General features: G+C 45.2%; 1 protein-coding gene across 1 annotated transcript in view; it reads right to left on the bottom strand.

The window, feature by feature from the left end:
- The window catches only part of LOC135527164 (CDAN1-interacting nuclease 1-like), a 71,141-nt gene extending 44,528 nt beyond the window's left edge, over positions 1 to 26,613 (bottom strand). Inside the window, exons 1-5 of the mRNA XM_064955801.1 lie at positions 26,524 to 26,613; positions 25,676 to 25,809; positions 23,330 to 23,394; positions 21,466 to 21,531; positions 20,911 to 21,016 (exon numbers count right to left, since the gene is read on the bottom strand). Coding sequence (XP_064811873.1) covers positions 20,911 to 21,016; positions 21,466 to 21,531; positions 23,330 to 23,394; positions 25,676 to 25,809; positions 26,524 to 26,613 — 461 coding nt within the window. The remainder of the gene's footprint in view (positions 1 to 20,910; positions 21,017 to 21,465; positions 21,532 to 23,329; positions 23,395 to 25,675; positions 25,810 to 26,523) is intronic.
- Positions 26,614 to 27,580: the final 967 nt, after the last annotated feature.

The following is a 27,580-nucleotide window of genomic DNA, read 5'->3' on the forward strand; positions in this document are numbered from 1 at the left end:
GGCTACACCATTTGGAGAATTGGACATGGGAGGAGGAACTGGACGGAAAAGGACCCTGGGCTCAGCCTGGTGAATATCGCAGCCCCAAGGAGGAACTAGAAGCGGATAAAGCGGAGAGGCGCTGGTATGAGGAGGCAGCACGGCGACGTGGATGGAAGCCCGGGAATCAGCCCCAAAAATTTCTTGGGGAGGAGGCTATCAGGGAGTATGGCTACGCCAGGTAGGAGACCTGCGCAAACTCCCTGTGCTTACCTGGGGGCTAGAGAGACCGGGCAGGCACCGTGTTATGCAGTGGTGCGCACGGTGTCCCCAGTGCGGCTGTCGAGCCAAATGCCATGAAGCCGGCTCTACGCATCTGGTCTCCAGTGCGTCTCCTTGGGCCGGCTTACATGGCACCAGCCTTGCGCTCGGTGTCTCCGGTTCGCCCACATAGCCCAGTGCGGGCTATTCCACCTCGCAGCACTGGCAGGGCAACCAAGAGTATTCAACCAGGTAAGGTTGGGCAGGCTCGGTGCTCAAGAGCTCCAGTGCGCCTGCACGGTCCGGTCTATCCAGTACCACCTCCACACCCCAGCCCTCCGGTAGCAGCTCCCCGCACTAGGCTTCCTGTGCGTGTCCTCGGCCCAATACCACCAGTGCCAGCACCACGCATCAGGCCTACAGTGCGCCTCGCCTCTCCTGCCCTGTCGGAGCCTTTCTACTCTCCAGCGCTGCCGGAGCCTCCTGCCTGTTTGGAACAGCCTGAGCTGCTAGTCTGCATGGAGCAGCTAGAGCTGCCAGTCTGCAAGGAGCTGTCAGTCGGCATGGAGCAGCCAGAGCTGCCAGTCTGCATGGAGCAGCTAGAGCTGCCAGTCTGCAAGGAGCTGCCAGTCTGCATGGAGCAGCTAGAGGTGCCAGTCTGCAAGGAGCTGCCAGTCTGCATGGAGCAGCTAGAGCTGCCAGTCTGCAAGGAGCTGCCAGTCTGCAAGGAGCTGCCAGTCTGCATGGAGCAGCTAGAGCTGCCAGTCTGCATGGAGCAGCTAGAGCTGCCAGTCTGCAAGGAGCTGCCAGTCTGCATGGAGCAGCTAGAGCTGCCAGTTTGCAAGGAGCTGCCAGTCTGCAAGGAGCTGCCAGTCTGCAAGGAGCTGCCAGTCTGCATGGAGCTGCCAGTCTGCATGGAGTTGCCAGTCAGCATGGAGCAGCCAGAGCCGTCAGTCAGCATGAAGCAGCCAGAGCCGTCAGTCTGCCAGGATCTGCCAGTCAGCCAGACTCTTCCAGATCTGCCAGTCAGCCAGACTCTTCCAGATCTGCCAGTCAGCCACACTCTTCCAGATCTGCCAGTCAGCCACACTCTTCCAGATGTGCCAGTCAGCCAGACTCTTCCAGATCTGCCAGTCAGCCAGATTCTTCCAGATTTGCCAGTCAGCCAGACTCTTCCAGATCTGCCAGTCAGCCAGACTCTTCCAGATCTGCCAGTCAGCCAGACTCTTCCAGATCTGCCAGTCAGCCAGACTCTTCCAGATCTGCCATTCAGCCAGACTCTTCCAGATCTGACAGTCAACCAGACTCTTCCAGATCTGCTAGTCAACCAGACTCTTCCAGATCTGCCAGTCAGCCAGGATCTGCCGGATTCAACTGCCTGGCTGGGCTTCATCTCAGTCCTGGGCTTCTTCTCAGTACTGGGCTTCCTCTCAGTACTGGGCTTCCTCTCAGTACTGGGCTGCCCCTCAGTCCCGAGCTACCCCTCAGTCCCGAGCTGCCCCTCAGTCCCAAGCTGCCCCTCAGCCACGAGCTGCTCCTCAGTTCAGTGGGGTTCTGGGTGAGGACTATTCGGCCATGGTCGGCGGCGAGGGTGGATCATCCCAGGACGCGAAAGGGAGGAACTATGACATTTATGGAGTGGGGTCCACGTCCCGAGCCGGAACCGCCACCATGGACAGACGTCCACCCGGACCCTCCCTATAGTTTTGAGATGCGTTCGGGAGTCCGCACCTTAGGGGGGGGGGGGTTCTGTCACGCCTTGGTCTTAGTATTTTGTGTTTTAGTTAATTAGTTGGTCAGGCCAGGGTGTGACATGGGTTTATGTTTGTTGTATTTCTTAGTGGGGTTTTTTAGTTATTGGGATTGTGGCTGATTAGGGGTGTGTGTTGCATAGGTTTGACTGCCTGAGGCGGTTCTCCATCAGAGTCAGGTGATTCTCGTTGTCTCTGATTGGGAACCGTATTTAGGTAGCCTGGGTTTCACTTTGTATTTCGTGGGTGATTGTTCCTGTCTCTGTGTTAGTGTTCACCAGACAGGCTGTATAGGTTTTTCACGTTCCGTTTGTTGTTTTTGTATTTATAAGTTATTTCATGTATCGTCATTTGTTTCATTAAAAACATGAGTAACCAACACGCTGCATTTCGGTCCGACTTTCTTGCGACAAACAAAGAACGCCGTTACATATACAGTACACACCTCCTGCTTGCTGTTGCCGTAACCCCGCACGCAGCAGCCCTAAACGTTAAGAGACAGTTGTGGATAAATGTGCAGGCAGTAAAATACATAGGTGACATGAAGGCTTAGCTTAGTGCAGAGTGACTAAATCCTGAGGCTGCTGGGGACCTGAAGTGTTGAGGATTCCACCTTAGACTCCTTAAACAAAGCACCCAAATGTGTGTCCTTAAAAGCATGAAATCCTTCAAACATCAAGCCCACTTGTCTTTTGCCTGAGTATTTCTGAGTTGCTCTTGTGCCCACGAAGCTCATCACTAAGCTAAGGACCCTGGGACTAAACACCTCCCTCCAACTGGATCCTGGACTTCCTGACGGGCCGCCCCCAGGTGGTAAGGGTAGGCACCAACACATCTGCCACGCTGATCCTCAACGCTGGGGTCCCTCAGGGGTGTGTACTTTGTCCCCTCCTGTACTCCCTATTCACCCATGACTGCGAGGCCAAACACAACTCCAACACCATCATTAAGTTTGCTGACGACACAACAGTGTCTGATCACCAACAATGATAAGACAGCCTATAGGGAGGAGGTCAGAGAACTGGCAGTGTGGTGCCAGGACAACAACCTCTCCCTCAATGTAAGCAAGACAAAGGAGCTGATAGTGAACTGTAGGAAAAGGCTGGCCGAACAGACCCACATTAACATTGAAGGGGCTGTAGTGGAGCAGGTCGAGAGCTTCAAGTTCCTTGCTGTCCACATCACCAACGAACTATCATTGTCAAAACACACCAAGACAGTCGTGAAGAGTGCACGACTATACCTTTTCCCCTCAGGAGACTGAATAGATTTGGCATGGGTCCCCAGATCCTCAAAACAATTCTACAGCTGCACCATCGAGAGCATCCTGACTGGTTGCATCACCGCCTGGTATGGCAACTGCTCGGCATTTGACCGTAAGGCGCTACAGAGGGTATTGGGTACGGCCCAGTGCATCACTGGGGCCAAGCTTCCCGCCATCCAGGACCTATGGTGTCAGAGGAAAGCACATAAAATTGTCAAAGACCCCAGTCACCCAAGTCATAGACTGTTCTCTCTGCTACCACACTGCAAGCTGTACCAGAGCGCCAAGTCTAGGACCAAAAGGCTCCTTAGCAGCTTCTACCCCCAAGCCATAAGACTGCTGAACAATTAATCAAATGGCCACCAGACTATTTACACCCCCCCCCCCCCCTATTTGATTTGTACACTGCTGCCGCTCACTGTTTATTAGCTATGCATAGTCATTTCACCACTACCAACATTGACACATTACCTCAACTAACCTGTACCCCCGCACACTGACTCAGTACCGGTACCCACTGTATAAAGCCTATTGTTATTGATATTGTTATTTTGTTGTGTTACTTTTTATTATTTTTTACTTTAGTTTATTTGGTAAATATTTTCTTAACTCTTCTTGAACTGCACTGTTGGTTAAGGGCTTGTAAGTAAGCATTTCACGGTAAGTCTCCACTTGTTGTATTTGGCGCATGTGACAAATTGTGTTTGATTTGATTAGATTTGATTAGATTTTTGATTTGATTTGTTATACGGGAGTAGCTGTAGCTTTCCACCTCGGTGTGATGTATTACCTCTGTGGCCAAATAGACACTCTCTCTCGCTGAGCCCTGGGGGACCTCCATTGTGGATCTATTTTTCTAGCTATGGTAGATTCTCCAGGAAGATGTTATAACAAAGGAAACAATAAAAGAAGGCACGTTCCAACTCCACATGGGGTATCAACAACATAATGAATGGGAGGAAAAGACAATGTCTGGAGGACTACGGACACTTCTACCCAGAAAAGCTGATGTCAACACTTCCACAATGAATGGGTCAAATGAACTAATCCACACCTAGTGTTTACATAAACATTGTCCTTAAAAAAGGAGCACAATCACTTCAGTATGTCCTCTTAACGTCGGCCTATCATCCCCGAAAACTACAGGAGTCCTTCTCAGTTCTGGAGATAATGATGCATTTAATCCCATGCACCTCTGTGAATCCTCATCACTATCGCCACATTGTCCTCTCTGCACACGCCTCTCGTGGCGAGGTGCGGTGTACCATGTCACAGGTATTCTCCCTGTCACACTGTCACCCCAGAGGTGTGGGGGCCCTGTCCCTGAGAATAGCCCTGTGATGTCTGGCCTCATAGGATCAGGCCTGGCTGCTGTGGCCCCTGGGCAAGCGATTCTTAGGTGACATCCTCTATCTGCTCTGGCTCTATGATGGCCCCACTTCAATTCTGCCACTAGGCCAGAAGCACACTCCCCTTTAGCCATAACCTGCCTACACACACACACATACACACACACACACACACACACACACACACACACACACACACACACACACACACACACACACACACACACACACACACACACACACACACACACACACACACACACACACACACACACACACACACACACACTCACACCACATAATAGCATTGTAAGCTTGGGCACTGCATACTGTACACACCCAAAAGCACAAAGGATACTTCCCTTAAACACACCTTATCCTATCTCACACAGTGTCCAACCAGAACCCTTCCTATAGAGGAAAAGGTCAAATCAGCTCAGGCTTGCCCACAAGAGAGCCCACAAGTCATTACAATTTATTAATTAGACATTCCTGGCCTTGTTGTTTTAGGATGTAATGCAAAATGATGGACATACCCATTAAAAATGAAATCATTATAGCAATATCTTACATCAACCTTTTAATTTGATGTCAGGCTAATCAGATTGACCAGGCTAAGACTATAACATAATTATCATGTAATTTCTGTTGATGAAACCACAGCATGCACTACAGTGTCTGAAATAATTGGAAAAAGTTCTGAATGTACTCAAGATATGATTGCAGCTGTGTCAACTAATATAAAATATTACGTTAAACAACTCTCTAGCAGTCTGTTAGCCAAGCTGTCAAGAGAGAGAGAGAGAAAGAGAGAGTGTGTCCACAGCAACAACATCCAAGTGGTCAAGTGCGATGATGTATATGACGAAGGCAAAAGTCTTAACCCCCATTCCATATGAGGAAGAAATGAGCCATGTTGTCCCATTATAATGCCATAAATCATTTTTGTGTACGCCTGACAGCTTCTTATCAGATCTAACCTTTTCAAGTCTCCATTAGGAGCGCTAACATTTTCAACTCTGACACATTTGCAGTTTAAAAGAACTGCACAGCTGATTAACTTTGGGCAGGGGCGAGAGAGCTGGGCTGCGATCACACTCATTTCCACAAAGGCCGTCCATCGTCCTGTATGGTGTGGTGTGGAGGGGGTGGTGAAGCTGGAAACAAATTATTTAGCTCTACACTTGCCCTTTTAATCTGTACCAATATCAATGAATGAAAGTTTGTTTTCTTTGCTTTAGCTGATGCATTATCATTTAGAGAGAAAGTGATATGTGTTTTTACAACCAGACTACATTAAGATTTACTTGTGTGTTTGGAATATGATTGGAAAATGTGAACTTGACGAGCATGACTTTATTGTGGTACTTAAACATACTGTATAGACCTAAAGAACAGCTGAACCTTAAGAGTCAGATACTGCAGAGGGAGAACGCGTATCAGCACAGTCCTCCAGTCAGCAATTCTGCAATTAAGGAACACCAATGTCCAGATCAGACGACAGTGATGGGCATCCCAGACGGACATTCACCACTCAGCCCAGTCCCCTGTTCCCTTCTCTCTCCAAGACGAGTCAAACCCAATCATGACAACCCCTATAATACAACACTGTATAGGATGACAAACCGCCCTACAATTATGGACAATAACCATCAAATAAAAAAAATGATTGCCAAACTTGTCTTAATAGATACATTTTATTTGAAGGGGGGTTTCAACTTCATATGCAAGTCAATGTAGTTTACCCAATAGCAGTATTTCATTTTACAGGAAGTGGGTAAAGTTTTAATCATTTTACAAGTGGAATGGCACAGTCGGGAGGAGAAGCTTCAAGCGGTCAAATCCATTTGTTTTTTCAACAGGGGTGTCACAAAAGCTGTGTTGTATTCATTAGGTACTGTAGGTCATAACTCATTTTCAAAGATGCATTATGATGCATTACAAGCTCAAAAAATAGTTAACCAAAAATGACAATAACTGTGACCATTTGCATGACATTTAACCATTATCCAAAATTCCATAATCGTTACAGCCCTAATTCAGATAGACAAAGTCTAATTGCCAACCAACGTGTGCATAATAAATGACTGTACGTCAACAAGAAACACATTGATGACACAACAGAGACATATTCTCTCCTGTTATCACCACCACCCAGTATTTATTAGGGCAACTTTGCCAACAATTGATTTACATCATCATTGGGGGGCAGAGGTGGGGCAGTTCCTTGGGCAACACGGGGCACATATTTCATTTCATGCCGTGTTCCGTTTAACCTTACCCACCTCTCCTAAAACACACAGCAGGCTCATTATGTGTTTCATATTCACCGGCAAGTGAATGCTTTTTATGCAACTCTGATAGTTGGGGGAGATGGATATCTCAATGATCTGCCCGTCTGTCAGTAGGGCTGCCTTTCCTCTCTGTCTGGAACGCCACCAGCAGAGATGGATGGGTAGAGGAGACCAATGGCTGCCGTGGAGATGCCGTGCCATCTCATCCAGGCTCTGGGCCGGAACAACACTTGTTTTATTCCCAGGCAGTTTCTTCTCTGTTCTTGGAGGCGGAGCCTCGGCTCAGCATCATTACCCCTCACTCCACTAAAGAGAGGTTGAATACGAGGTTAGTGTGTTGGCAAGACTATTGTTTGGATGATGAATGCTGTTGGTGAGGGCTTTGGAGGGAAAATTAGTTATGTCGTTTTAGTTTCGAGGACACACACAGCCGTTGCTCACTTTGTAAGACTGGAGGGCAAACAAAGAACAATTAACGCGAGCTCTGTGTGCTGGAGTTTGGTTAAAAGGCAGGGGGGTAAAATACATGAAAAAATAAACAAATCACTGTAAACGTCAGTCAGGAGGAGTGAAGTCATAAACAATGTGGTGGTGGTATTACAAGGTCATGTTGATGAGAAACCAAAGGGCTGGGACTGCCTCCACTGGAACCTGTCTTGGAGGAATGAAGGAATGAAGGAACGGACAAACAAAGGCCCTGAGCCCTCCAGGACCCGTCACATGAAATGATACCGCTAATGAGAAGAGAAGGGAGAATGATGTCACCCCATCATTCTCTCTCTCTCTCCCACCCTCCCTCGCTCGCTCCCCTTCTCTCATTTGCTCTCCCTCTCTGTGGCTTGACATGGTTGTGACTGCAAACAATGCAGTGACCCCAGATTCATTGCCTTCCTCCCTCGACACAAACACACACAAGTGCAGGGGCAGCTCATGCTTCTCAGACTCTATGATGCTGGCCTAACAATATGAGGGAGAGCATACAAAATGTCAGCAGTAAATGTCAATTAAAAATTACAAGGGTGCTGGGAAAGGTGGGGTCTGAAGGGACAGACATTTTTTTGACACGACAGCGTTTATCTGACCAGGCCGCTGGCTGACATGATGGGATCTACACTGTCAGTTCCTTAATGCACCCCGACAAGGCCGCTGCACTGAATACCAATGAAGATTGGAATGGACAGATTTCTTAGGTTCTTAGGATTAGAGCAGCCATCTTACAATCAGTCTATATTCCATAACTCTAGTCTAATACAATGCACTTCTGTTGCAGCAGGTAGATGTGCTGTTTTCGTCCGTACAACAACAGACTAGGGTACATCGACCTCAGAGTCTCAGTCTGTTGTTATTGCTGCCGTGTCGTGCTGCCTGTGGTACTAATCATAGGATCTAATAGGAATCAAGCTTTGACTCATATATGATGCCAGACAGCGTTGATTGACTGAGACAGTTCTGATTCAAGTGTTTTCTTATTAAATGCTGGTCATCCCCTCATGGTCTAGGAATGTTCTGGATCCCGACCAAAGCTTTTTTCTGGTCAAAAAACTTTCTTAAAGGTGCTTCTTTAATGTGGCCTACTAAAAATGTCAGCCATGACAGGTGATGGCCCTTTGAATGTCACACTCCAGTGAGTGGTTTCTTGGGGTGCCCAATACTATCAAATGCTACAGCAGAGCGCTTCCCCCCTCCCCTGCATGCCATTTCCAAATAAAACTATATTAGACTGAGAAAATAAAACACATTGTTGATTATGACCTTGGCATCCTGCTAGTCGCTCTAATTTCACTGCTCAGTACTTTGTTGAATCATCCTCCCTGGAAGACAGATGTTTGCGCTAATGGCATCTGTTAAGTCAATCAGGAAGTCATTTGTCTATAAACATGCTTAACACTCTCCTGATGTATAACAATCCATGCCGTTCACCTCAATTGTCTAATTTACGTTTTAATATAAATATCAGCGATATCATCAACATCATCCAAGTGATTATATTTGTGATAGACATACAAAACTGACAAAGTGCTGTCAATCATAACTGTCATTATCACACTACTGGCAATCAGATAGGCCCAATCATATTACTCTGCCATTATGACCTTTTGACAACTGTGTCTATTTAATTTTTTTTACCTTTATTTAACTAGGCAATTCAGTTAAATTCTTATTTTCAATGACGGCCTAGGAACAGTGGGTTAACTGCCTGTTCAGGGGCAGAATGACAGATTTGTACCTCGTCAGCGTGGGGGTTTGAACTTGCAACCTTCCGGTTACTAGTCCAACACTCTAACCACTAGGCTACCCTGCCGTCTATGTTCTCCCTGCTGCAGCCTCTCCATACAGCAAGGCTCTTCCTGTTCTCTGGTCACAGCATGGAGAATCTGGAACCTCCTGGCACTGGCCCGCCATGTCACTATGTGTCAGCCAGCCGTCACAGCTGAGGGGGCTGGGGCTGTAGCAGCCACAGCATCAGGAGTGGGGTGGTAGGGTTCCCCTTTCAGGCTCAGTGAGTTTGGAAGCCATGGTTGAGGCCAGGATAGAGGGAGAGAGGCCACACGCGAGCGCTATGGTTCCTCATTTCGCTTCTGCCATGTCCTGACACACAAGCACACTTGGTTGTTGTGTCGGTCGTCTAGTGACTAAACCTGCAAGGTGAGGTCTCCATGGTGCCAGGCGCTACGGAAGCCATCACCAAGGTGAGGGAGTAAGAGAAGCCTCTGATGGCCACAGGGCGAGTGAGTGGGCACTCAAGGGGATGCTATAGGTTATATGAGCCACAACGCTGTGAATGACGCTCCGGTACACATCATCAATCATTTCACCAGTACAACCCAAGGACTAAGGATTTCTCCTTGAGCACCATTTGTACATTTGCTGTATACAATAAGAAAATACTTTTCACTTCTGAGAAAGCTGAATCCACAAACAGCTGTTTACACCCCTACATACCTCACTTCCCTTCCCCTTTACTGCTGCTACAGTTTGTTTTCAAACTTTGTATACTCCTCGAGGGAGATGTCCTGGGCCAGGCTTCCCTCTCAGAGACTCCCTGGCAGATGCCTGGAGTGCAAGTGCTACTCAGAGACAATGACAAGAGGTCCTGTACTGCATGTATGTTGCATTGTGGTTGAGGTCTGACAGAGGGGCCATTACATGAGACGGGCAGCACGCCTCTGTTCCTCCCCAGTGTGGGACCATCCAGCCCCCCGTCTCTCGTTCCAGTCAAGGGGTTCTTATGACAACAGATGTACTGGATTAATCACCCTTATGTTACTCTGATTCCATTCTTAAACAATGTGTTGTGCACTCTGGAAAAACAATCCAGCCACAGCGAGGCAGCCAGCTCTGAGAAGTTCTCAAGGACCCCCAGGACCAGGATGGATGTGACTAGTGTTGTAATGTAGTCCTACTACATGTATGTTCATTCAGACCCCAGGACCAGAATGGATGTGACTAGTGTTGTAATGTAGTCCTACTACATGTATGTTCATTCAGACCCCAGGACCAGGATGGATGTGACTAGTGTTGTACTGTAGTCCTACTACATGTATGTTCATTCAGACCCCAGGACCAGAATGGATGTGACTAGTGTTGTAATGTAGTCCTACTACATGTATGTTCATTCAGACCCCAGGACCAGGATGGATGTGACTAGTGTTGTAAAGTAGTCCTACTACATGTATGTTCCTTCAGACCCCAGGACCAGGATGGATGTGACTAGTGTTGTAATATAGTCCTACTACATGTATGTTCATTCAGAACCCAGGACCAGGATGGATGTGACTAGTGTTGTAATGTAGTCCTACTACATGTATGTTCATTCAGACCCCAGGACCAGGATGGATGTGACTAGTGTTGTAATGTAGTCCTACTACATGTATGTTCATTCAGACCCCAGGACCAGGATGGATGTGACTAGTGTTGTACTGTAGTCCTACTACATGTATGTTCACTCAGACCCCAGGACCAGGGTGGATGTGACTAGTGTTGTACTGTAGTCCTACTACATGTATGTTCCTTCAGACCCCAGGACCAGGATGGATGTGACTAGTGTTGTAATATAGTCCTACTACATGTATGTTCATTCAGAACCCAGGACCAGGATGGATGTGACTAGTGTTGTAATGTAGTCCTACTACATGTATGTTCATTCAGACCCCAGGACCAGGATGGATGTGACTAGTGTTGTAATGTAGTCCTACTACATGTATGTTCATTCAGACCCCAGGACCAGGATGGATGTGACTAGTGTTGTACTGTAGTCCTACTACATGTATGTTCACTCAGACCCCAGGACCAGGGTGGATGTGACTAGTGTTGTACTGTAGTCCTACTACATGTATGTTCATTCAGACCCCAGGACCAGGATGGATGTGACTAGTGTTGTAATGTAGTCCTACTACATGTATGTTCATTCAGACCCCAGGACCAGAATGGATGTGACTAGTGTTTTAATGTAGTCCTACTACATGTATGTTCATTTCAGACCCCAGGACCAGGATGGATGTGACTAGTGTTGTAATGTAGTCCTACTACATGTATGTTCATTCAGACCCCAGGACCAGGATGGATGTGACTAGTGTTGTAATGTAGTCCTACTACATGTATGTTCATTCAGACCCCAGGACCAGGATGGATGTGACTAGTGTTGTAATATAGTCCTACTACATGTATGTTCATTCAGACCCCAGGACCAGGATGGATGTGACTAGTGTTGTAATGTAGTCCTACTACATGTATGTTCATTCAGACCCCAGGACCAGGATGGATGTGACTAGTGTTGTACTGTAGTCTTACTACATGTATGTTCATTCAGACCCAAGGGCCAGGATGGATGTGACCAGTGTCACGAACCGGCTCAAAGCCCGTAACAAAGGGAGACAACGTGGAGATAAAGAGTAACAACATATATATTTATTAACCAAAGCAACTAAGGAAAATATACAATGGTGTGTGTAATCAGTAATCAGTAGTGTAAGTGAGTGTTTTGCATGAATGTGATAATGCAGGGTGTTGAAAGGTGCCAATGCAAACAAACAAAAGGCCACCAAGAACCACAACACAATCTACAATGGTGTCTGCATAGAGAGAGTCTCTTCCATGAATGTGGAAGAGGTCTATTTATCCTGGGACACACCTGGCCCAGGTGTTTCCCATGTAGCTGACGACCCTCCCCAACTCCGCCCACCGGCATCCTAATAAGGAAACAAGAACAAAGACAGAATACGGCAGACAGAGTGGGAGTGTCGTCACACCAGATTTGTAATGTAGTCATACTACATGTATGTTCATTCAGACCCCAGGACCAGGATGGAGGTGACTAGTGTTGTAATGTAGTCCTACTACATGTATGTTCATTCAGACCCCAGGACCAGGATGGATGTGACTAGTGTTGTAATGTAGTCCTACTATGTGTATGTTCATTCAGACCCCAGGACCAGGATGGATGTGACTAGTGTTGTAATGTAGTCCTACTACATGTATGTTCATTCAGACCCCAGGACCAGGATGGATGTGACTAGTGTTGTAATGTTGTTCTACAACATGTATGTTCATTCAGACCCCAGGACCAGGATGGATGTGACTAGTGTTGTAATGTTGTTCTACAACATGTATGTTCATTCAGACTCCAGGACCAGGATGGATGTGACTAGTGTTGTAATGTTGTTCTACAACATGTATGTTCATTCAGACCCCAGGACCAGGATGGATGTGACTAGTATTGTACTGTAGTCCTACTACATGTATGTTCATTCAGACCCCAGGACCAGAATGGATGTGACTAGTGTTGTAATGTAGTCCTACTACATGTATGTTCATTCAGACCCCAGGACCAGGATGGATGTGACTAGTGTTGTAATGTAGTCCTACTACATGTATGTTCATTCAGACCCCAGGACCAGGATGGATGTGACTAGTGTTGTAAAGTAGTCCTACTACATGTATGTTCCTTCAGACCCCAGGACCAGGATGGATGTGACTAGTGTTGTAATATAGTCCTACTACATGTATGTTCATTCAGAACCCAGGACCAGGATGGATGTGACTAGTGTTGTAATGTAGTCCTACTACATGTATGTTCATTCAGACCCCAGGACCAGGATGGATGTGACTAGTGTTGTAATGTAGTCCTACTACATGTATGTTCATTCAGACCCCAGGACCAGGATGGATGTGACTAGTGTTGTACTGTAGTCCTACTACATGTATGTTCACTCAGACCCCAGGACCAGGGTGGATGTGACTAGTGTTGTACTGTAGTCCTACTACACGTATGTTCCTTCAGACCCCAGGACCAGGATGGATGTGACTAGTGTTGTAATATAGTCCTACTACATGTATGTTCATTCAGAACCCAGGACCAGGATGGATGTGACTAGTGTTGTACTGTAGTCCTACTACATGTATGTTCACTCAGACCCCAGGACCAGGGTGGATGTGACTAGTGTTGTACTGTAGTCCTACTACATGTATGTTCATTCAGACCCCAGGACCAGGATAGATGTGACTAGTGTTGTAATGTAGTCCTACTACATGTATGTTCATTCAGACCCCAGGACCAGAATGGATGTGACTAGTGTTTTAATGTAGTCCTACTACATGTATGTTCATTTCAGACCCCAGGACCAGGATGGATGTGACTAGTGTTGTAATGTAGTCCTACTACATGTATGTTCATTTCAGACCCCAGGACCAGGATGGATGTGACTAGTGTTGTAATGTAGTCCTACTACATGTATGTTCATTCAGACCCCAGGACCAGGATGGATGTGACTAGTGTTGTAATATAGTCCTACTACATGTATGTTCATTCAGACCCCAGGACCAGGATGGATGTGACTAGTGTTGTACTGTAGTCTTACTACATGTATGTTCATTCAGACCCAAGGGCCAGGATGGATGTGACCAGTGTCACGAACCGGCTCAAAGCCCGTAACAAGGGAGACAACGTGGAGATAAAGAGTAACAACATATATATTTATTAACCAAAGCAACTAAGGAAAATATACAATGGTGTGTGTAATCAGTAATCAGTAGTGTAAGTGAGTGTTTTGCATGAATGTGATAATGCAGGGTGTTGAAAGGTGCCAATGCAAACAAACAAAAGGCCACCAAGAACCACAACACAATCTACAATGGTGTCTGCATAGAGAGAGTCTCTTCCATGAATGTGGAAGAGGTCTATTTATCCTGGGACACACCTGGCCCAGGTGTTTCCCATGTAGCTGACGACCCTCCCCAACTCCGCCCACCGGCATCCTAATAAGGAAACAAGAACAAAGACAGAATACGGCAGACAGAGTGGGAGTGTCGTCACACCAGATTTGTAATGTAGTCATACTACATGTATGTTCATTCAGACCCCAGGACCAGGATGGAGGTGACTAGTGTTGTAATGTAGTCCTACTACATGTATGTTCATTCAGACCCCAGGACCAGGATGGATGTGACTAGTGTTGTAATGTAGTCCTACTATGTGTATGTTCATTCAGACCCCAGGACCAGGATGGATGTGACTAGTGTTGTAATGTAGTCCTACTATGTGTATGTTCATTCAGACCCCAGGACCAGGATGGATGTGACTAGTGTTGTACTGTAGTCCTACTACATGTATGTTCATTCAGACCCCAGGACCAGGATGGATGTGACTAGTGTTGTAATGTAGTCCTACTACATGTATGTTCATTCAGACCCCAGGACCAGGATGGATGTGACTAGTGTTGTAATGTTGTTCTACAACATGTATGTTCATTCAGACCCCAGGACCAGGATGGATGTGACTAGTGTTGTAATGCTGTTCTACAACATGTATGTTCATTCAGACCCCAGGACCAGGATGGATGTGACTAGTGTTGTAATGTAGTCCTACTACATGTATGTTCATTCAGACCCCAGGACCAGGATGGATGTGACTAGTGTTGTAATGTAGGCCTACTACATGTATGTTCATTCAGACCCCAGGACCAGGATGGATGTGACTAGTGTTGTAATGTAGTCCTACTACATGTATGTTCATTCAGACCCCAGGACCAGGGTGGATGTGACTAGTGTTGTAATGTAGTCCTACTACATGTATGTTCATTCAGACCCCAGGACCAGGATGGATGTGACTAGTGTTGTAATGTAGTCCTACTACATGTATGTTCATTCAGACCCCAGGACCAGGATGGATGTGACTAGTGTTGTAATGTAGTCCTACTACATGTATGTTCATTCAGACCCCAGGACCAGGGTGGATGTGACTAGTGTTGTAATGTAGTCCTACTACATGTATGTTCATTCAGACCTCAGGACCAGGATGGATGTGACTAGTGTTGTAATGTAGTCCTACTACATGTATGTTCATTCAGACCCCAGGACCAGGATGGATGTGACTAGTGTTGTAATGTAGTCCTACTACATGTATGTTCATTCAGACCCCAGGACCAGGATGGATGTGACTAGTGTTGTACTGTAGTCCTACTACATGTATGTTCATTCAGACCCCAGGACCAGGATGGATGTGACTAGTGTTGTAATGTAGTCCTACTACATGTATGTTCATTCAGACCCCAGGACCAGGATGGATGTGACTAGTGTTGTAATGTAGTCCTACTACATGTATGTTCATTCAGACCCCAGGACCAGGATGGATGTGACTAGTGTTGTAATGTAGTCCTACTACATGTATGTTCATTCAGACCCCAGGACCAGGATGGATGTGACTAGTGTTGTAATGTTGTCCTACAACATGTATGTTCATTCAGACCCCAGGACCAGGATGGATGTGACTAGTGTTGTAATGTAGTCCTACTACATGTATGTTCATTCAGACCCCAGGACCAGGATGGATGTGACTAGTGTTGTAATGTAGTCCTACTACATGTATGTTCATTCACACCCCAGGACCCGGATGGATGTGACTAGTGTTGTAATGTTGTCCTACAACATGTATGTTCATTCAGACCCCAGGACCAGGATGGATGTGACTAGTGTTGTAATGTAGTCCTACTACATGTATGTTCATTCAGACCCCAGGACCAGGATGGATGTGACTAGTGTTGTAATGTAGTCCTACTACATGTATGTTCATTCAGACCCCAGGACCAGGATGGATGTGACTAGTGTTGTAATATAGTCCTACTACATGTATGTTCATTCAGACCCCAGGACCAGGATGGATGTGACTAGTGTTGTACTGTAGTCTTACTACATGTATGTTCATTCAGACCCAAGGGCCAGGATGGATGTGACCAGTGTCACGAACCGGCTCAAAGCCCGTAACAAAGGGAGACAACGTGGAGATAAAGAGTAACAACATATATATTTATTAACCAAAGCAACTAAGGAAAATATACAATGGTGTGTGTAATCAGTAATCAGTAGTGTAAGTGAGTGTTTTGCATGAATGTGATAATGCAGGGTGTTGAAAGGTGCCAATGCAAACAAACAAAAGGCCACCAAGAACCACAACACAATCTACAATGGTGTCTGCATAGAGAGAGTCTCTTCCATGAATGTGGAAGAGGTCTATTTATCCTGGGACACACCTGGCCCAGGTGTTTCCCATGTAGCTGACGACCCTCCCCAACTCCGCCCACCGGCATCCTAATAAGGAAACAAGAACAAAGACAGAATACGGCAGACAGAGTGGGAGTGTCGTCACACCAGATTTGTAATGTAGTCATACTACATGTATGTTCATTCAGACCCCAGGACCAGGATGGAGGTGACTAGTGTTGTAATGTAGTCCTACTACATGTATGTTCATTCAGACCCCAGGACCAGGATGGATGTGACTAGTGTTGTAATGTAGTCCTACTATGTGTATGTTCATTCAGACCCCAGGACCAGGATGGATGTGACTAGTGTTGTAATGTAGTCCTACTATGTGTATGTTCATTCAGACCCCAGGACCAGGATGGATGTGACTAGTGTTGTACTGTAGTCCTACTACATGTATGTTCATTCAGACCCCAGGACCAGGATGGATGTGACTAGTGTTGTAATGTAGTCCTACTACATGTATGTTCATTCAGACCCCAGGACCAGGATGGATGTGACTAGTGTTGTAATGTTGTTCTACAACATGTATGTTCATTCAGACCCCAGGACCAGGATGGATGTGACTAGTGTTGTAATGCTGTTCTACAACATGTATGTTCATTCAGACCCCAGGACCAGGATGGATGTGACTAGTGTTGTAATGTTGTTCTACTACATGTATGTTCATTCAGACCCCAGGACCAGGATGGATGTGACTAGTGTTGTAATGTAGTCCTACTACATGTATGTTCATTCAGACCCCAGGACCAGGATGGATGTGACTAGTGTTGTAATGTAGGCCTACTACATGTATGTTCATTCAGACCCCAGGACCAGGATGGATGTGACTAGTGTTGTAATGTAGTCCTACTACATGTATGTTCATTCAGACCCCAGGACCAGGGTGGATGTGACTAGTGTTGTAATGTAGTCCTACTACATGTATGTTCATTCAGACCCCAGGACCAGGATGGATGTGACTAGTGTTGTAATGTAGTCCTACTACATGTATGTTCATTCAGACCCCAGGACCAGGATGGATGTGACTAGTGTTGTAATGTAGTCCTACTACATGTATGTTCATTCAGACCCCAGGACCAGGGTGGATGTGACTAGTGTTGTAATGTAGTCCTACTACATGTATGTTCATTCAGACCTCAGGACCAGGATGGATGTGACTAGTGTTGTAATGTAGTCCTACTACATGTATGTTCATTCAGACCCCAGGACCAGGATGGATGTGACTAGTGTTGTAATGTAGTCCTACTACATGTATGTTCATTCAGACCCCAGGACCAGGATGGATGTGACTAGTGTTGTACTGTAGTCCTACTACATGTATGTTCATTCAGACCCCAGGACCAGGATGGATGTGACTAGTGTTGTAATGTAGTCCTACTACATGTATGTTCATTCAGACCCCAGGACCAGGATGGATGTGACTAGTGTTGTAATGTAGTCCTACTACATGTATGTTCATTCAGACCCCAGGACCAGGATGGATGTGACTAGTGTTGTAATGTAGTCCTACTACATGTATGTTCATTCAGACCCCAGGACCAGGATGGATGTGACTAGTGTTGTAATGTTGTCCTACAACATGTATGTTCATTCAGACCCCAGGACCAGGATGGATGTGACTAGTGTTGTAATGTAGTCCTACTACATGTATGTTCATTCAGACCCCAGGACCAGGATGGATGTGACTAGTGTTGTAATGTAGTCCTACTACATGTATGTTCATTCACACCCCAGGACCCGGATGGATGTGACTAGTGTTGTAATGTTGTCCTACAACATGTATGTTCATTCAGACCCCAGGACCAGGATGGATGTGACTAGTGTTGTAATGTAGTCCTACTACATGTATGTTCATTCAGACCCCAGGACCAGGATGGATGTGACTAGTGTTGTAATGTAGTCCTACTACATGTATGTTCATTCAGACCCCAGGACCAGGATGGATGTGACTAGTGTTGTAATGTTGTCCTACAACATGTATGTTCATTCAGACCCCAGGACCAGGATGGATGTGACTAGTGTTGTAATGTAGTCCTACTACATGTATGTTCATTCAGACCCCAGGACCAGGATGGATGTGACTAGTGTTGTAATGTTGTCCTACAACATGTATGTTCATTCAGACCCCAGGACCAGGATGGATGTGACTAGTGTTGTAATGTTGTCCTACAACATGTATGTTCATTCAGATCCCAGGACCAGGATGGATGTGACTAGTGTTGTAATGTAGTCCTACTACATGTATGTTCATTCAGACCCCAGGACCAGGATGGATGTGACTAGTGTTGTAATGTAGTCCTACTACATGTATGTTCATTCAGACCCCAGGACCAGGATGGATGTGACTAGTGTTGTAATGTAGTCCTACTACATGTATGTTCATTCAGACCCCAGGACCAGGATGGATGTGACTAGTGTTGTAATGTAGTCCTACTACATGTATGTTCATTCAGACCCCAGGACCAGGATGGATGTGACTAGTGTTGTAATGTAGTTCTACTACATGTATGTTCATTCAGACCCCAGGACCAGGATGGATGTGACTAGTGTTGTACTGTAGTCCTACTACATGTATGTTCATTCAGACCCCAGGACCAGAATGGATGTGACTAGTGTTGTAATGTAGTCCTACTACATGTATGTTCATTCAGACCCCAGGACCAGGATGGATGTGACTAGTGTTGTAATGTAGTCCTACTACATGTATGTTCATTCAGACCCCAGGACCAGGATGGATGTGACTAGTGTTGTAATGTAGTCCTACTACATGTATGTTCATTCAGACCCCAGGACCAGGATGGATGTGACTAGTGTTGTAATGTTGTCCTACTACATGTATGTTCATTCAGACCCCAGGACCAGGGTGGATGTGACTAGTGTTGTAATATAGTCCTACTACATGTATGTTCATTCAGACCCCAGAACCAGGATGGATGTGACTAGTGTTGTAATGTAGTCCTACTACATGTATGTTCATTCACACCCCAGGACCCGGATGGATGTGACTAGTGTTGTAATGTTGTCCTACAACATGTATGTTCATTCAGACCCCAGGACCAGGATGGATGTGACTAGTGTTGTAATGTAGTCCTACTACATGTATGTTCATTCAGACCCCAGGACCAGGATGGATGTGACTAGTGTTGTAATGTAGTCCTACTACATGTATGTTCATTCAGACCCCAGGACCAGGATGGATGTGACTAGTGTTGTAATGTTGTCCTACAACATGTATGTTCATTCAGACCCCAGGACCAGGATGGATGTGACTAGTGTTGTAATGTAGTCCTACTACATGTATGTTCATTCAGACCCCAGGACCAGGATGGATGTGACTAGTGTTGTAATGTTGTCCTACAACATGTATGTTCATTCAGACCCCAGGACCAGGATGGATGTGACTAGTGTTGTAATGTTGTCCTACAACATGTATGTTCATTCAGATCCCAGGACCAGGATGGATGTGACTAGTGTTGTAATGTAGTCCTACTACATGTATGTTCATTCAGACCCCAGGACCAGGATGGATGTGACTAGTGTTGTAATGTAGTCCTACTACATGTATGTTCATTCAGACCCCAGGACCAGGATGGATGTGACTAGTGTTGTAATGTAGTCCTACTACATGTATGTTCATTCAGACCCCAGGACCAGGATGGATGTGACTAGTGTTGTAATGTAGTCCTACTACATGTATGTTCATTCAGACCCCAGGACCAGGATGGATGTGACTAGTGTTGTAATGTAGTCCTACTACATGTATGTTCATTCAGACCCCAGGACCAGGATGGATGTGACTAGTGTTGTACTATAGTCCTACTACATGTATGTTCATTCAGACCCCAGGACCAGAATGGATGTGACTAGTGTTGTAATGTAGTCCTACTACATGTATGTTCATTCAGACCCCAGGACCAGGATGGATGTGACTAGTGTTGTAATGTAGTCCTACTACATGTATGTTCATTCAGACCCCAGGACCAGGATGGATGTGACTAGTGTTGTAATGTTGTCCTACTACATGTATGTTCATTCAGACCCCAGGACCAGGGTGGATGTGACTAGTGTTGTAATATAGTCCTACTACATGTATGTTCATTCAGACCCCAGAACCAGGATGGATGTGACTAGTGTTGTAATGTTGTCCTACTACATGTATGTTCATTCAGACCCCAGGACCAGGATGGATGTGACTAGTGTTGTAATGTTGTCCTACAACATGTATGTTCATACGTTGAGCCTCTTTGGGAGGAAGTGGGTCATTTTACACTGTGTGTAGGTTTGTTCTGGACATAGCCTGCATTGGAAGGAAGTTGTCTTAAACACAACTATATGACCTGCCTTCAGAAGACTTTAAAAGGGGGGAGCGGCTAATGATTTGAAAAGGGAATGTTTGGGAGATGTTAGGAAGTGTATTGCAAGCATAGTAGTAGGTTTGGTGATGCAAAATGGATTCCAATGAGAAGACATACATTTTCCAGTAGCTCCAGAACTGCTTGTTCAGGTAGGTGCAATGGCTGTGGTCATGCCCAAACAAGGCCCTTCTCTCAATCCAGTGGACGATATGGCCTTCCACAGCTGAAACAAGAAAACACAAAGGTCGTAGGATAGTCAGATCTTTGGATTTACCCTGGTCTAACCTTGCATTTACAATCAAGAAAAGATGTTTCCAATTGAGAACAGTGCTTTTGAGTGTCTATCGGCCCATTATAATAAAAAACACAAGCACACTGTATTAACGTATTATATTGTAGACTGCAACAATCAGCCAGTGGCAAGTCACACAACTAGCATTTGGAGGAGACGTGACATTTTTGTGCTAAATTCACTTTTAAACTTCTCAGTGATATCAACTAGAATGGCAACTAGCATGGAATGAAATGTGTATTGTTACGAGAAAGGCTTCATACCCTTGTAAATATTCAAGAGAACTGTAAAAGACCTGCTATCATAGCCAACTAGCCATTGTATTTACACATCAAAATGAAATAAAATCATTGACATTAATAATGTAAATAGATACGTACCAATTGGCACCTCCAGGATAATGTCAGGCGTTTTTGTCATAACATTTGGTTCACAGTTGGTTTCATCTACAGCAATCACAGTCATTTTGGTATTTGACCATATCATAGAGATAAAGAAACATGGGCACTTATTTGGTGACAACCTACAGTGTATGTTTTATGCACTCACATGTTTTACCTTAGATTCTAATTTCTCCAGATTGACCCTTCATAGCCCCAGTAGCCATTTCACACTTACCAGCATGTTTTACCCAAGATGCCTTTCTTTACCACCACAGCAGTGATAACAAAAGCTCAGTTGCAAAAGCACCGAGACACAGCCTAGGACAGCAGGAAACAGTGAAACCATTAACTATATGTGACACTTACTGCGGAACCACTGCAGAATGTCTATAAAGCCTGGTAGTTACTCCACTCTCCACTAGCTTCAGCAGTAGATGGGTTGGTGGAGCTTCATAAAGCATAAAGGGGACAGACAAGGGTTGGCATTATAGCCGCTGTGAGCCTGACCCCTGCCTGCACGGGCCGCAGCCATTGTCCTTGACTCCTGGCGCGCTTCGGCCATTATCCGCCCAACACCTGATTTCTCCATTAAATCTCAGGCTGACCAGGTCATTCAATTCCGGAGGCCTGCCTCTTCGTAGCCAGCCAAGCTCGACTAATGGGCCAGAGAGGGGGAGAGGGAAGGTGTTGGGTGGGGGGGTTGAAAGAGGAGAAGCGAAGGTCTGTGGCAGGCAGCCTCCACCCAGAGGTCCATAGTGGTGGTGGAGGGACTGTGTGGTGTGGTCTCTCTCCTAACACCTACCGGGCTGTTGACATTGTCATGCGAGGCTGATCGCCTTTTTACACCACCTTTGATTAAAATTAATGGTCCGTCCCCACTGTCGGGGAGCTTATTTCCAATCCATTTATCAGGCCGGGTGTCGTGAGGCAGGGCTGCCTCCATGGCCCCCAAACTCTGACAGTTTTCGAACAGTACTCCACGCAGGCCTGGAGAAAGGTCAGCACCGCCGGCCCAAATAAATAATATCTTCTTAATGACGGGGGAATGACTTGTTTTCTTCATCACTCATCTGATCGAGGGGATGGGGTGACATTTCACACCTGGACACTCACTACCTTGACATAGAGCCTCTGGACAAGACAATAGTGTTAGGGGGGAGGGCAACACTAACCTAGAAGACACGTTTGAAAAGCCTCTATTGTTGCTGGAGGGGAAATTACCAATTCACATGGTCAACCGCGTGATTATGGCTAAAAACTGACTAAGCTTATTAGCTATTAGAACATTGAAACCACATGTTACACAAGATGAATTCAGCAATGTGTTGGTGTTAAATAAGCATTTTTTAAATCATTTTTTTATTGGATTAATAGTGAGACTACAACTGACTACTTTTTAAGACCATAATGTCTTCCTACTGCAGATGACCATTTAAACAGCATCAATATTATAATAGCAGATACATCTCCATGTTCCTCCTCTCTCATCCAGGAGGCAGGAGGTGAAGGTAATCAATTGTAAAATCTATCTGGTCAGAAAGTGACCATTTTGTAAAATGTTGTCAATGAAACGGGTTGAGTGGGGAAACCTGAGAGGATCAAACATCAAGCCTGTATATTTGAAGCTCTTATTTGATCAAATATTCATACTGGGTGAGTGCATGAATTAAACATACAGGGTATTAGATAACACAGCTCATGGTTGTAAGTAAATCAATGGAAGATACCACCCACTACATCAATCATGTCCACGTTCCCTTTTTAACTCTCCCCCTGAGAACAGAATCAATGCAAGGACAGATTACCTCAGCTAACTGTTGTGGTGTGTGAGAGACTGTGTGTGAGAGAGGTGTAGTTTTACCTAAGGACAGGTTTCTCTCCTTCAGCTTGTCACGTTGGAGCACGTCAGCCTCCTGGCCAATAGCACTATGGGTGAAAGGTTACGGAAACCCACCAACACTCAGCAACTTTCATTCACTTTTCAAAGGACAAACGCTGATGTCCCTCTAGTCTAGATAAAAAATCAAGCACATAGTGTTGTAGTCTTAAGCTCATTTTGAAGTATGACTCACAACATGAAACATTGTATTTATACAGCATTCACCGCTCATGAATGATACATGAAACTGCATTCGAGGGTGAATTAAGCTTCCCTCCAAATCTATTAAATTCCACTGCAAAAAGGACTTTTCTACCTGTCAATTGGGTTGCTATAGAAATGGCAAGCCTTGCTTAAAGGGTTGCTGTGGCAACAATGTGAGTGTGTGCGGGAGTTAAGCATGCGCGTGTATGTGTCTGTGTGGGGTACAGGAACGGAAGTTACCCATCACATAACAGATCAGACATCTAATATCAGGTCTCTCCTGCTAAGCTCTGTGCTTGATATGCATATCATAAGCTCCTGCCATCACAATATTAGCCAGTACATAATCTGAGCAGGGGTTTTAAGGTCATTCATCAAGTTCAACTTTAACAACAAATCTTCATATTCAAATACAGCAACAAGAGACGGAACTTTCAGAGAAAACAAAAATCTAGAACAAATGCTAATTTTGCCAATTTGTCAAAATGCACACAGCCCCTGAACTGTGTTGCTAATGTCCCTAAAGGAAAAAAAACTAAAAACAATAATTTTCCTTGAGAATAAATGCCATTGTGAAACAAGGGAAACTGTGGTAGACACCGTGGAAAGCATTCTGCATTCATTAAGGGGCAGATGACATGCATCATTTGCTTTTTGGAAAACTGATAAAACTCCTTCAGGCGTTAACCCCCCCCCACACACACACACACACACACACACAAATCACTCAAAAAACACTTGCGATTAATACATGCATACTCTGAGCGGCACATACATCGGAGCCAATCTTCTGATGTCCACATGGAGCCGTTCCAAAAGCACATAGGAGTGGGGCGGTTTTCATGAACTGGCCGTGGCAGACTGAGTGAATGTGAGTTGACACTGGAGGGAGGATTGTGAAAGGAAGGTAAAGAGAGGGATGAGGATGGAGGCCAAGGTAGGACAGGGTTGACTGCCTGTGAACAGAGAACTACCCCTCCCTTCTCACCCAAACCCATTCTTGCCCCCCAGAAAACATAGCAGTCCCCAGCTGCTTGCCCCTAAATAGCCAAATAGACCCCCACTCCGGCCGCTTGCTGCCCCAATCCAAGCTCTCCGATCTGGGAGAGAGGGAAAGGGAGAAGAAGTGCTGGTGGTGATGACGTGACATTGACAGCCTATGACTTCCCATCTCCAGCCCTCTGATCACTAGGTCTGCACTGCTAGACTGACCGACAGAGAGAGAGAGAGAGAGAGAGACCTGCGAGAAAAGAGAGTGACCAAGAGTAAGAGTAGAGAGAGTAGTAGCTATGAGGGCTGTATTTCATGTGGCAGTGACATGCCAAGAACTCTCCATGGTGCTGATAACTCTCAGACTGGTCTTTTCACTGAGCAGACAGGCTAACAGGGAAATGGTCAACTGAGCATAATGGCAGTAGAGTACATCTTTCTAATGCCAGACAGTAATATTTTCCTAAACCATATTAAATGTAGTCCATTGCTACTCACTCATATACTCACATTTTCAGGGGACCAAAACAATTCCAACTTTGCTTAAAGACATTTAAAGGGATCTTAAGCGCTTACAAATTCGTACCATATTGTACAAATTGGAATTCGTAACATAATATACACTTCTTTGTTGTTTGGAGAATGCAACATATCATTCAAAATGGATGACGTTGTACACAATTGTGCATCATTTTTGGGGACCCGTTTAGGCTCGTGAGCGGTACTTTCAAAACTGCTGGCTGAAATTACACTAAACCTTTATAATGCATCTTAAACTTAGACTTAAAAAACAGTAGCCCCCTGTCTATCCCTTTGTTCTATTGTGATTGGAGTTGACAAATTGTAAGAGCCACATAACCCACCGGGAGAAAATAAAAATGGCTGTGAATAACATGCCTGTCCTCTTCATGTGGCATAGAACATTGGGCCTGATTCAGTCGGTGAACAAGAGAGATGCATTTGCATCAGCCTCATCCTCTCTTCCACCCCCTGCAACGAGGATGGCAGGGCGCAGGCAGGATGAAACACCTCCCCTCAGAAGCAGAACTTTTATGTCAGGTGAAGCCAGACATCTCATCCCCTTCAATAGCTGCTCGTCAATTTCAGGCTTAAACATTTTATGGGAAAGGATACTGTTTGATGCAGTCTACTAGTGGTCCATAACAGCAGTCATTTATTGTGCACTGAAAAGAGGGGGAATAAATATTACAGCGCTCAGGCAGCGGGAGGAAAAAAGCCCACACACCCGTTAAACAGTGTCGGGGAATCTGGGACGGGGAGAAAACACGGGAGACACATAGTGGCGGATTGGCAGGCGTGACCGGCGGCTCTGACGTGACTTTATTAGTAAACGTGAGCTTGATGCTTAGTCTGCAGGCCAGTTGTAAACTGCAAACATTCAGGAGCCAATTATGAATGAACAGCTTACAACCTGGGAGTACAAGGCAAGGTCAAACTAAATAATACAAATAACGAGTCATGTTTAATATTTCAAAGTTTTACCCACACATGCAAAACTTGGCTGCAATAGCTCAGTAGTCATAAGAAAGAGACTGTATTGATTAATTTCCAATATTTCACATATTTCCACATATTTTTACACTGAACAAGAATAAACGTAACATGTAAAGTGTTGGTCCCATGTTACATGAGCTGAAATAAAAGATCACAGAAACTTTTCATATGCACTAATTTGTTTGCATCCCTTTCAGTAACCATTTCTCCTTTGCCAAGATAATCCATCCACCTGACAGGTGTGGCATATCAAGAAGGTGATTAAACAGCATGATCATTACACAAGTGCACCTTGTGCCGGGGACAATACAGATGTCTCAAGTTGAGGGAGCATGCAATTGGCATGCTGACTGCAAGAATGTCCACCAGAGCTGTTGCCAGAGAATATAATCTCCGTCTAAAAGGACAGAGGTGGTTATGTTCATTACCATAAGACACCTCTGACGTTTTAGAGGATTTGGCAGTACGTCCAACCGGCCTGCCAGCCCAGGACCTCCATATCCGGCATCTTCACCTCCAGGATCGTCTGTGACCAGCCACCAGGACAACCAAAACATTTCTGCACAAATCGTCTTAGGGAAGCTCATCTGCGTGCTCGTAGCCCCGGACAAACACACCTGATTTGACTTGTTAACTAAACAACAAGCCCTCAATGAGTTGAATCAGATACGTTTGTTCTGGACTACATAAAAATCCAAATATCCATCACAAACCTTTCAGAAATGTAACATTGACTGGGGAGACACAAAGATGGAGGATCAACAGAGTATAGAGACACCAAGAACATGTTTGCCATAAATGACCCTGCTGCTGCCAGTGTTAGTACAGTATTTCTAGCCTAGTCCATAGCCTGCCTGGCCTATTGAGTTTTTCCATAGATTTTTCTCTCTGGAGAACAGGAGCCCCATGTTATTTACGTTATGAATGATGACTATTTTGCATCTCTCATCTCCATTCAAGCTCCACTAACATTATAAATCAGTTGTAAGTCGCTAGATTGATTCCCTATTACTGCAACACCAAAAAAAATTCTTTAAATATATATATATATATACTGTATATATTTTTAATTCAGATTAAATGGATTGTATCATAGTGTGACAAAATGGTTGAGGCGCGCCATTCTAATGATATATACAGTCGTGACAGACTCATTGCATTACTGACAATATTAGGAATGTTTCTATTCATATTTCAGGCATTATGGATCCCCTCCAAAAACATGGCTAGCTGGGGAATCTCTACCTGAGATGTGAAGATAGATAGTTAGTGCTGAAGACAGGATGGCTAATTTGAGGGATTTATAAAAAGAAGAGTGAACAGTGTCCAATGGAACAAAGTCGACTTAAAAGGACTGTTTTATAAGACTTGACTTACTATAAGCCTCTATTAAACCTAAACACTCATTATGAAGAGGTCTTCGCTAGAACACATAAAAAGCCCAGAACCTTCTTCCCCGCAAACACCTGGCAGGGGAAGAACAAATATGGTGTTCCCGAGCACTCGCTTGCTCTTCCCAGTGCT

Source organism: Oncorhynchus masou, chromosome 32, assembly GCF_036934945.1.
Source record: "Oncorhynchus masou masou isolate Uvic2021 chromosome 32, UVic_Omas_1.1, whole genome shotgun sequence".
Classification (NCBI taxonomy): Eukaryota; Metazoa; Chordata; class Actinopteri; order Salmoniformes; family Salmonidae; genus Oncorhynchus; species Oncorhynchus masou.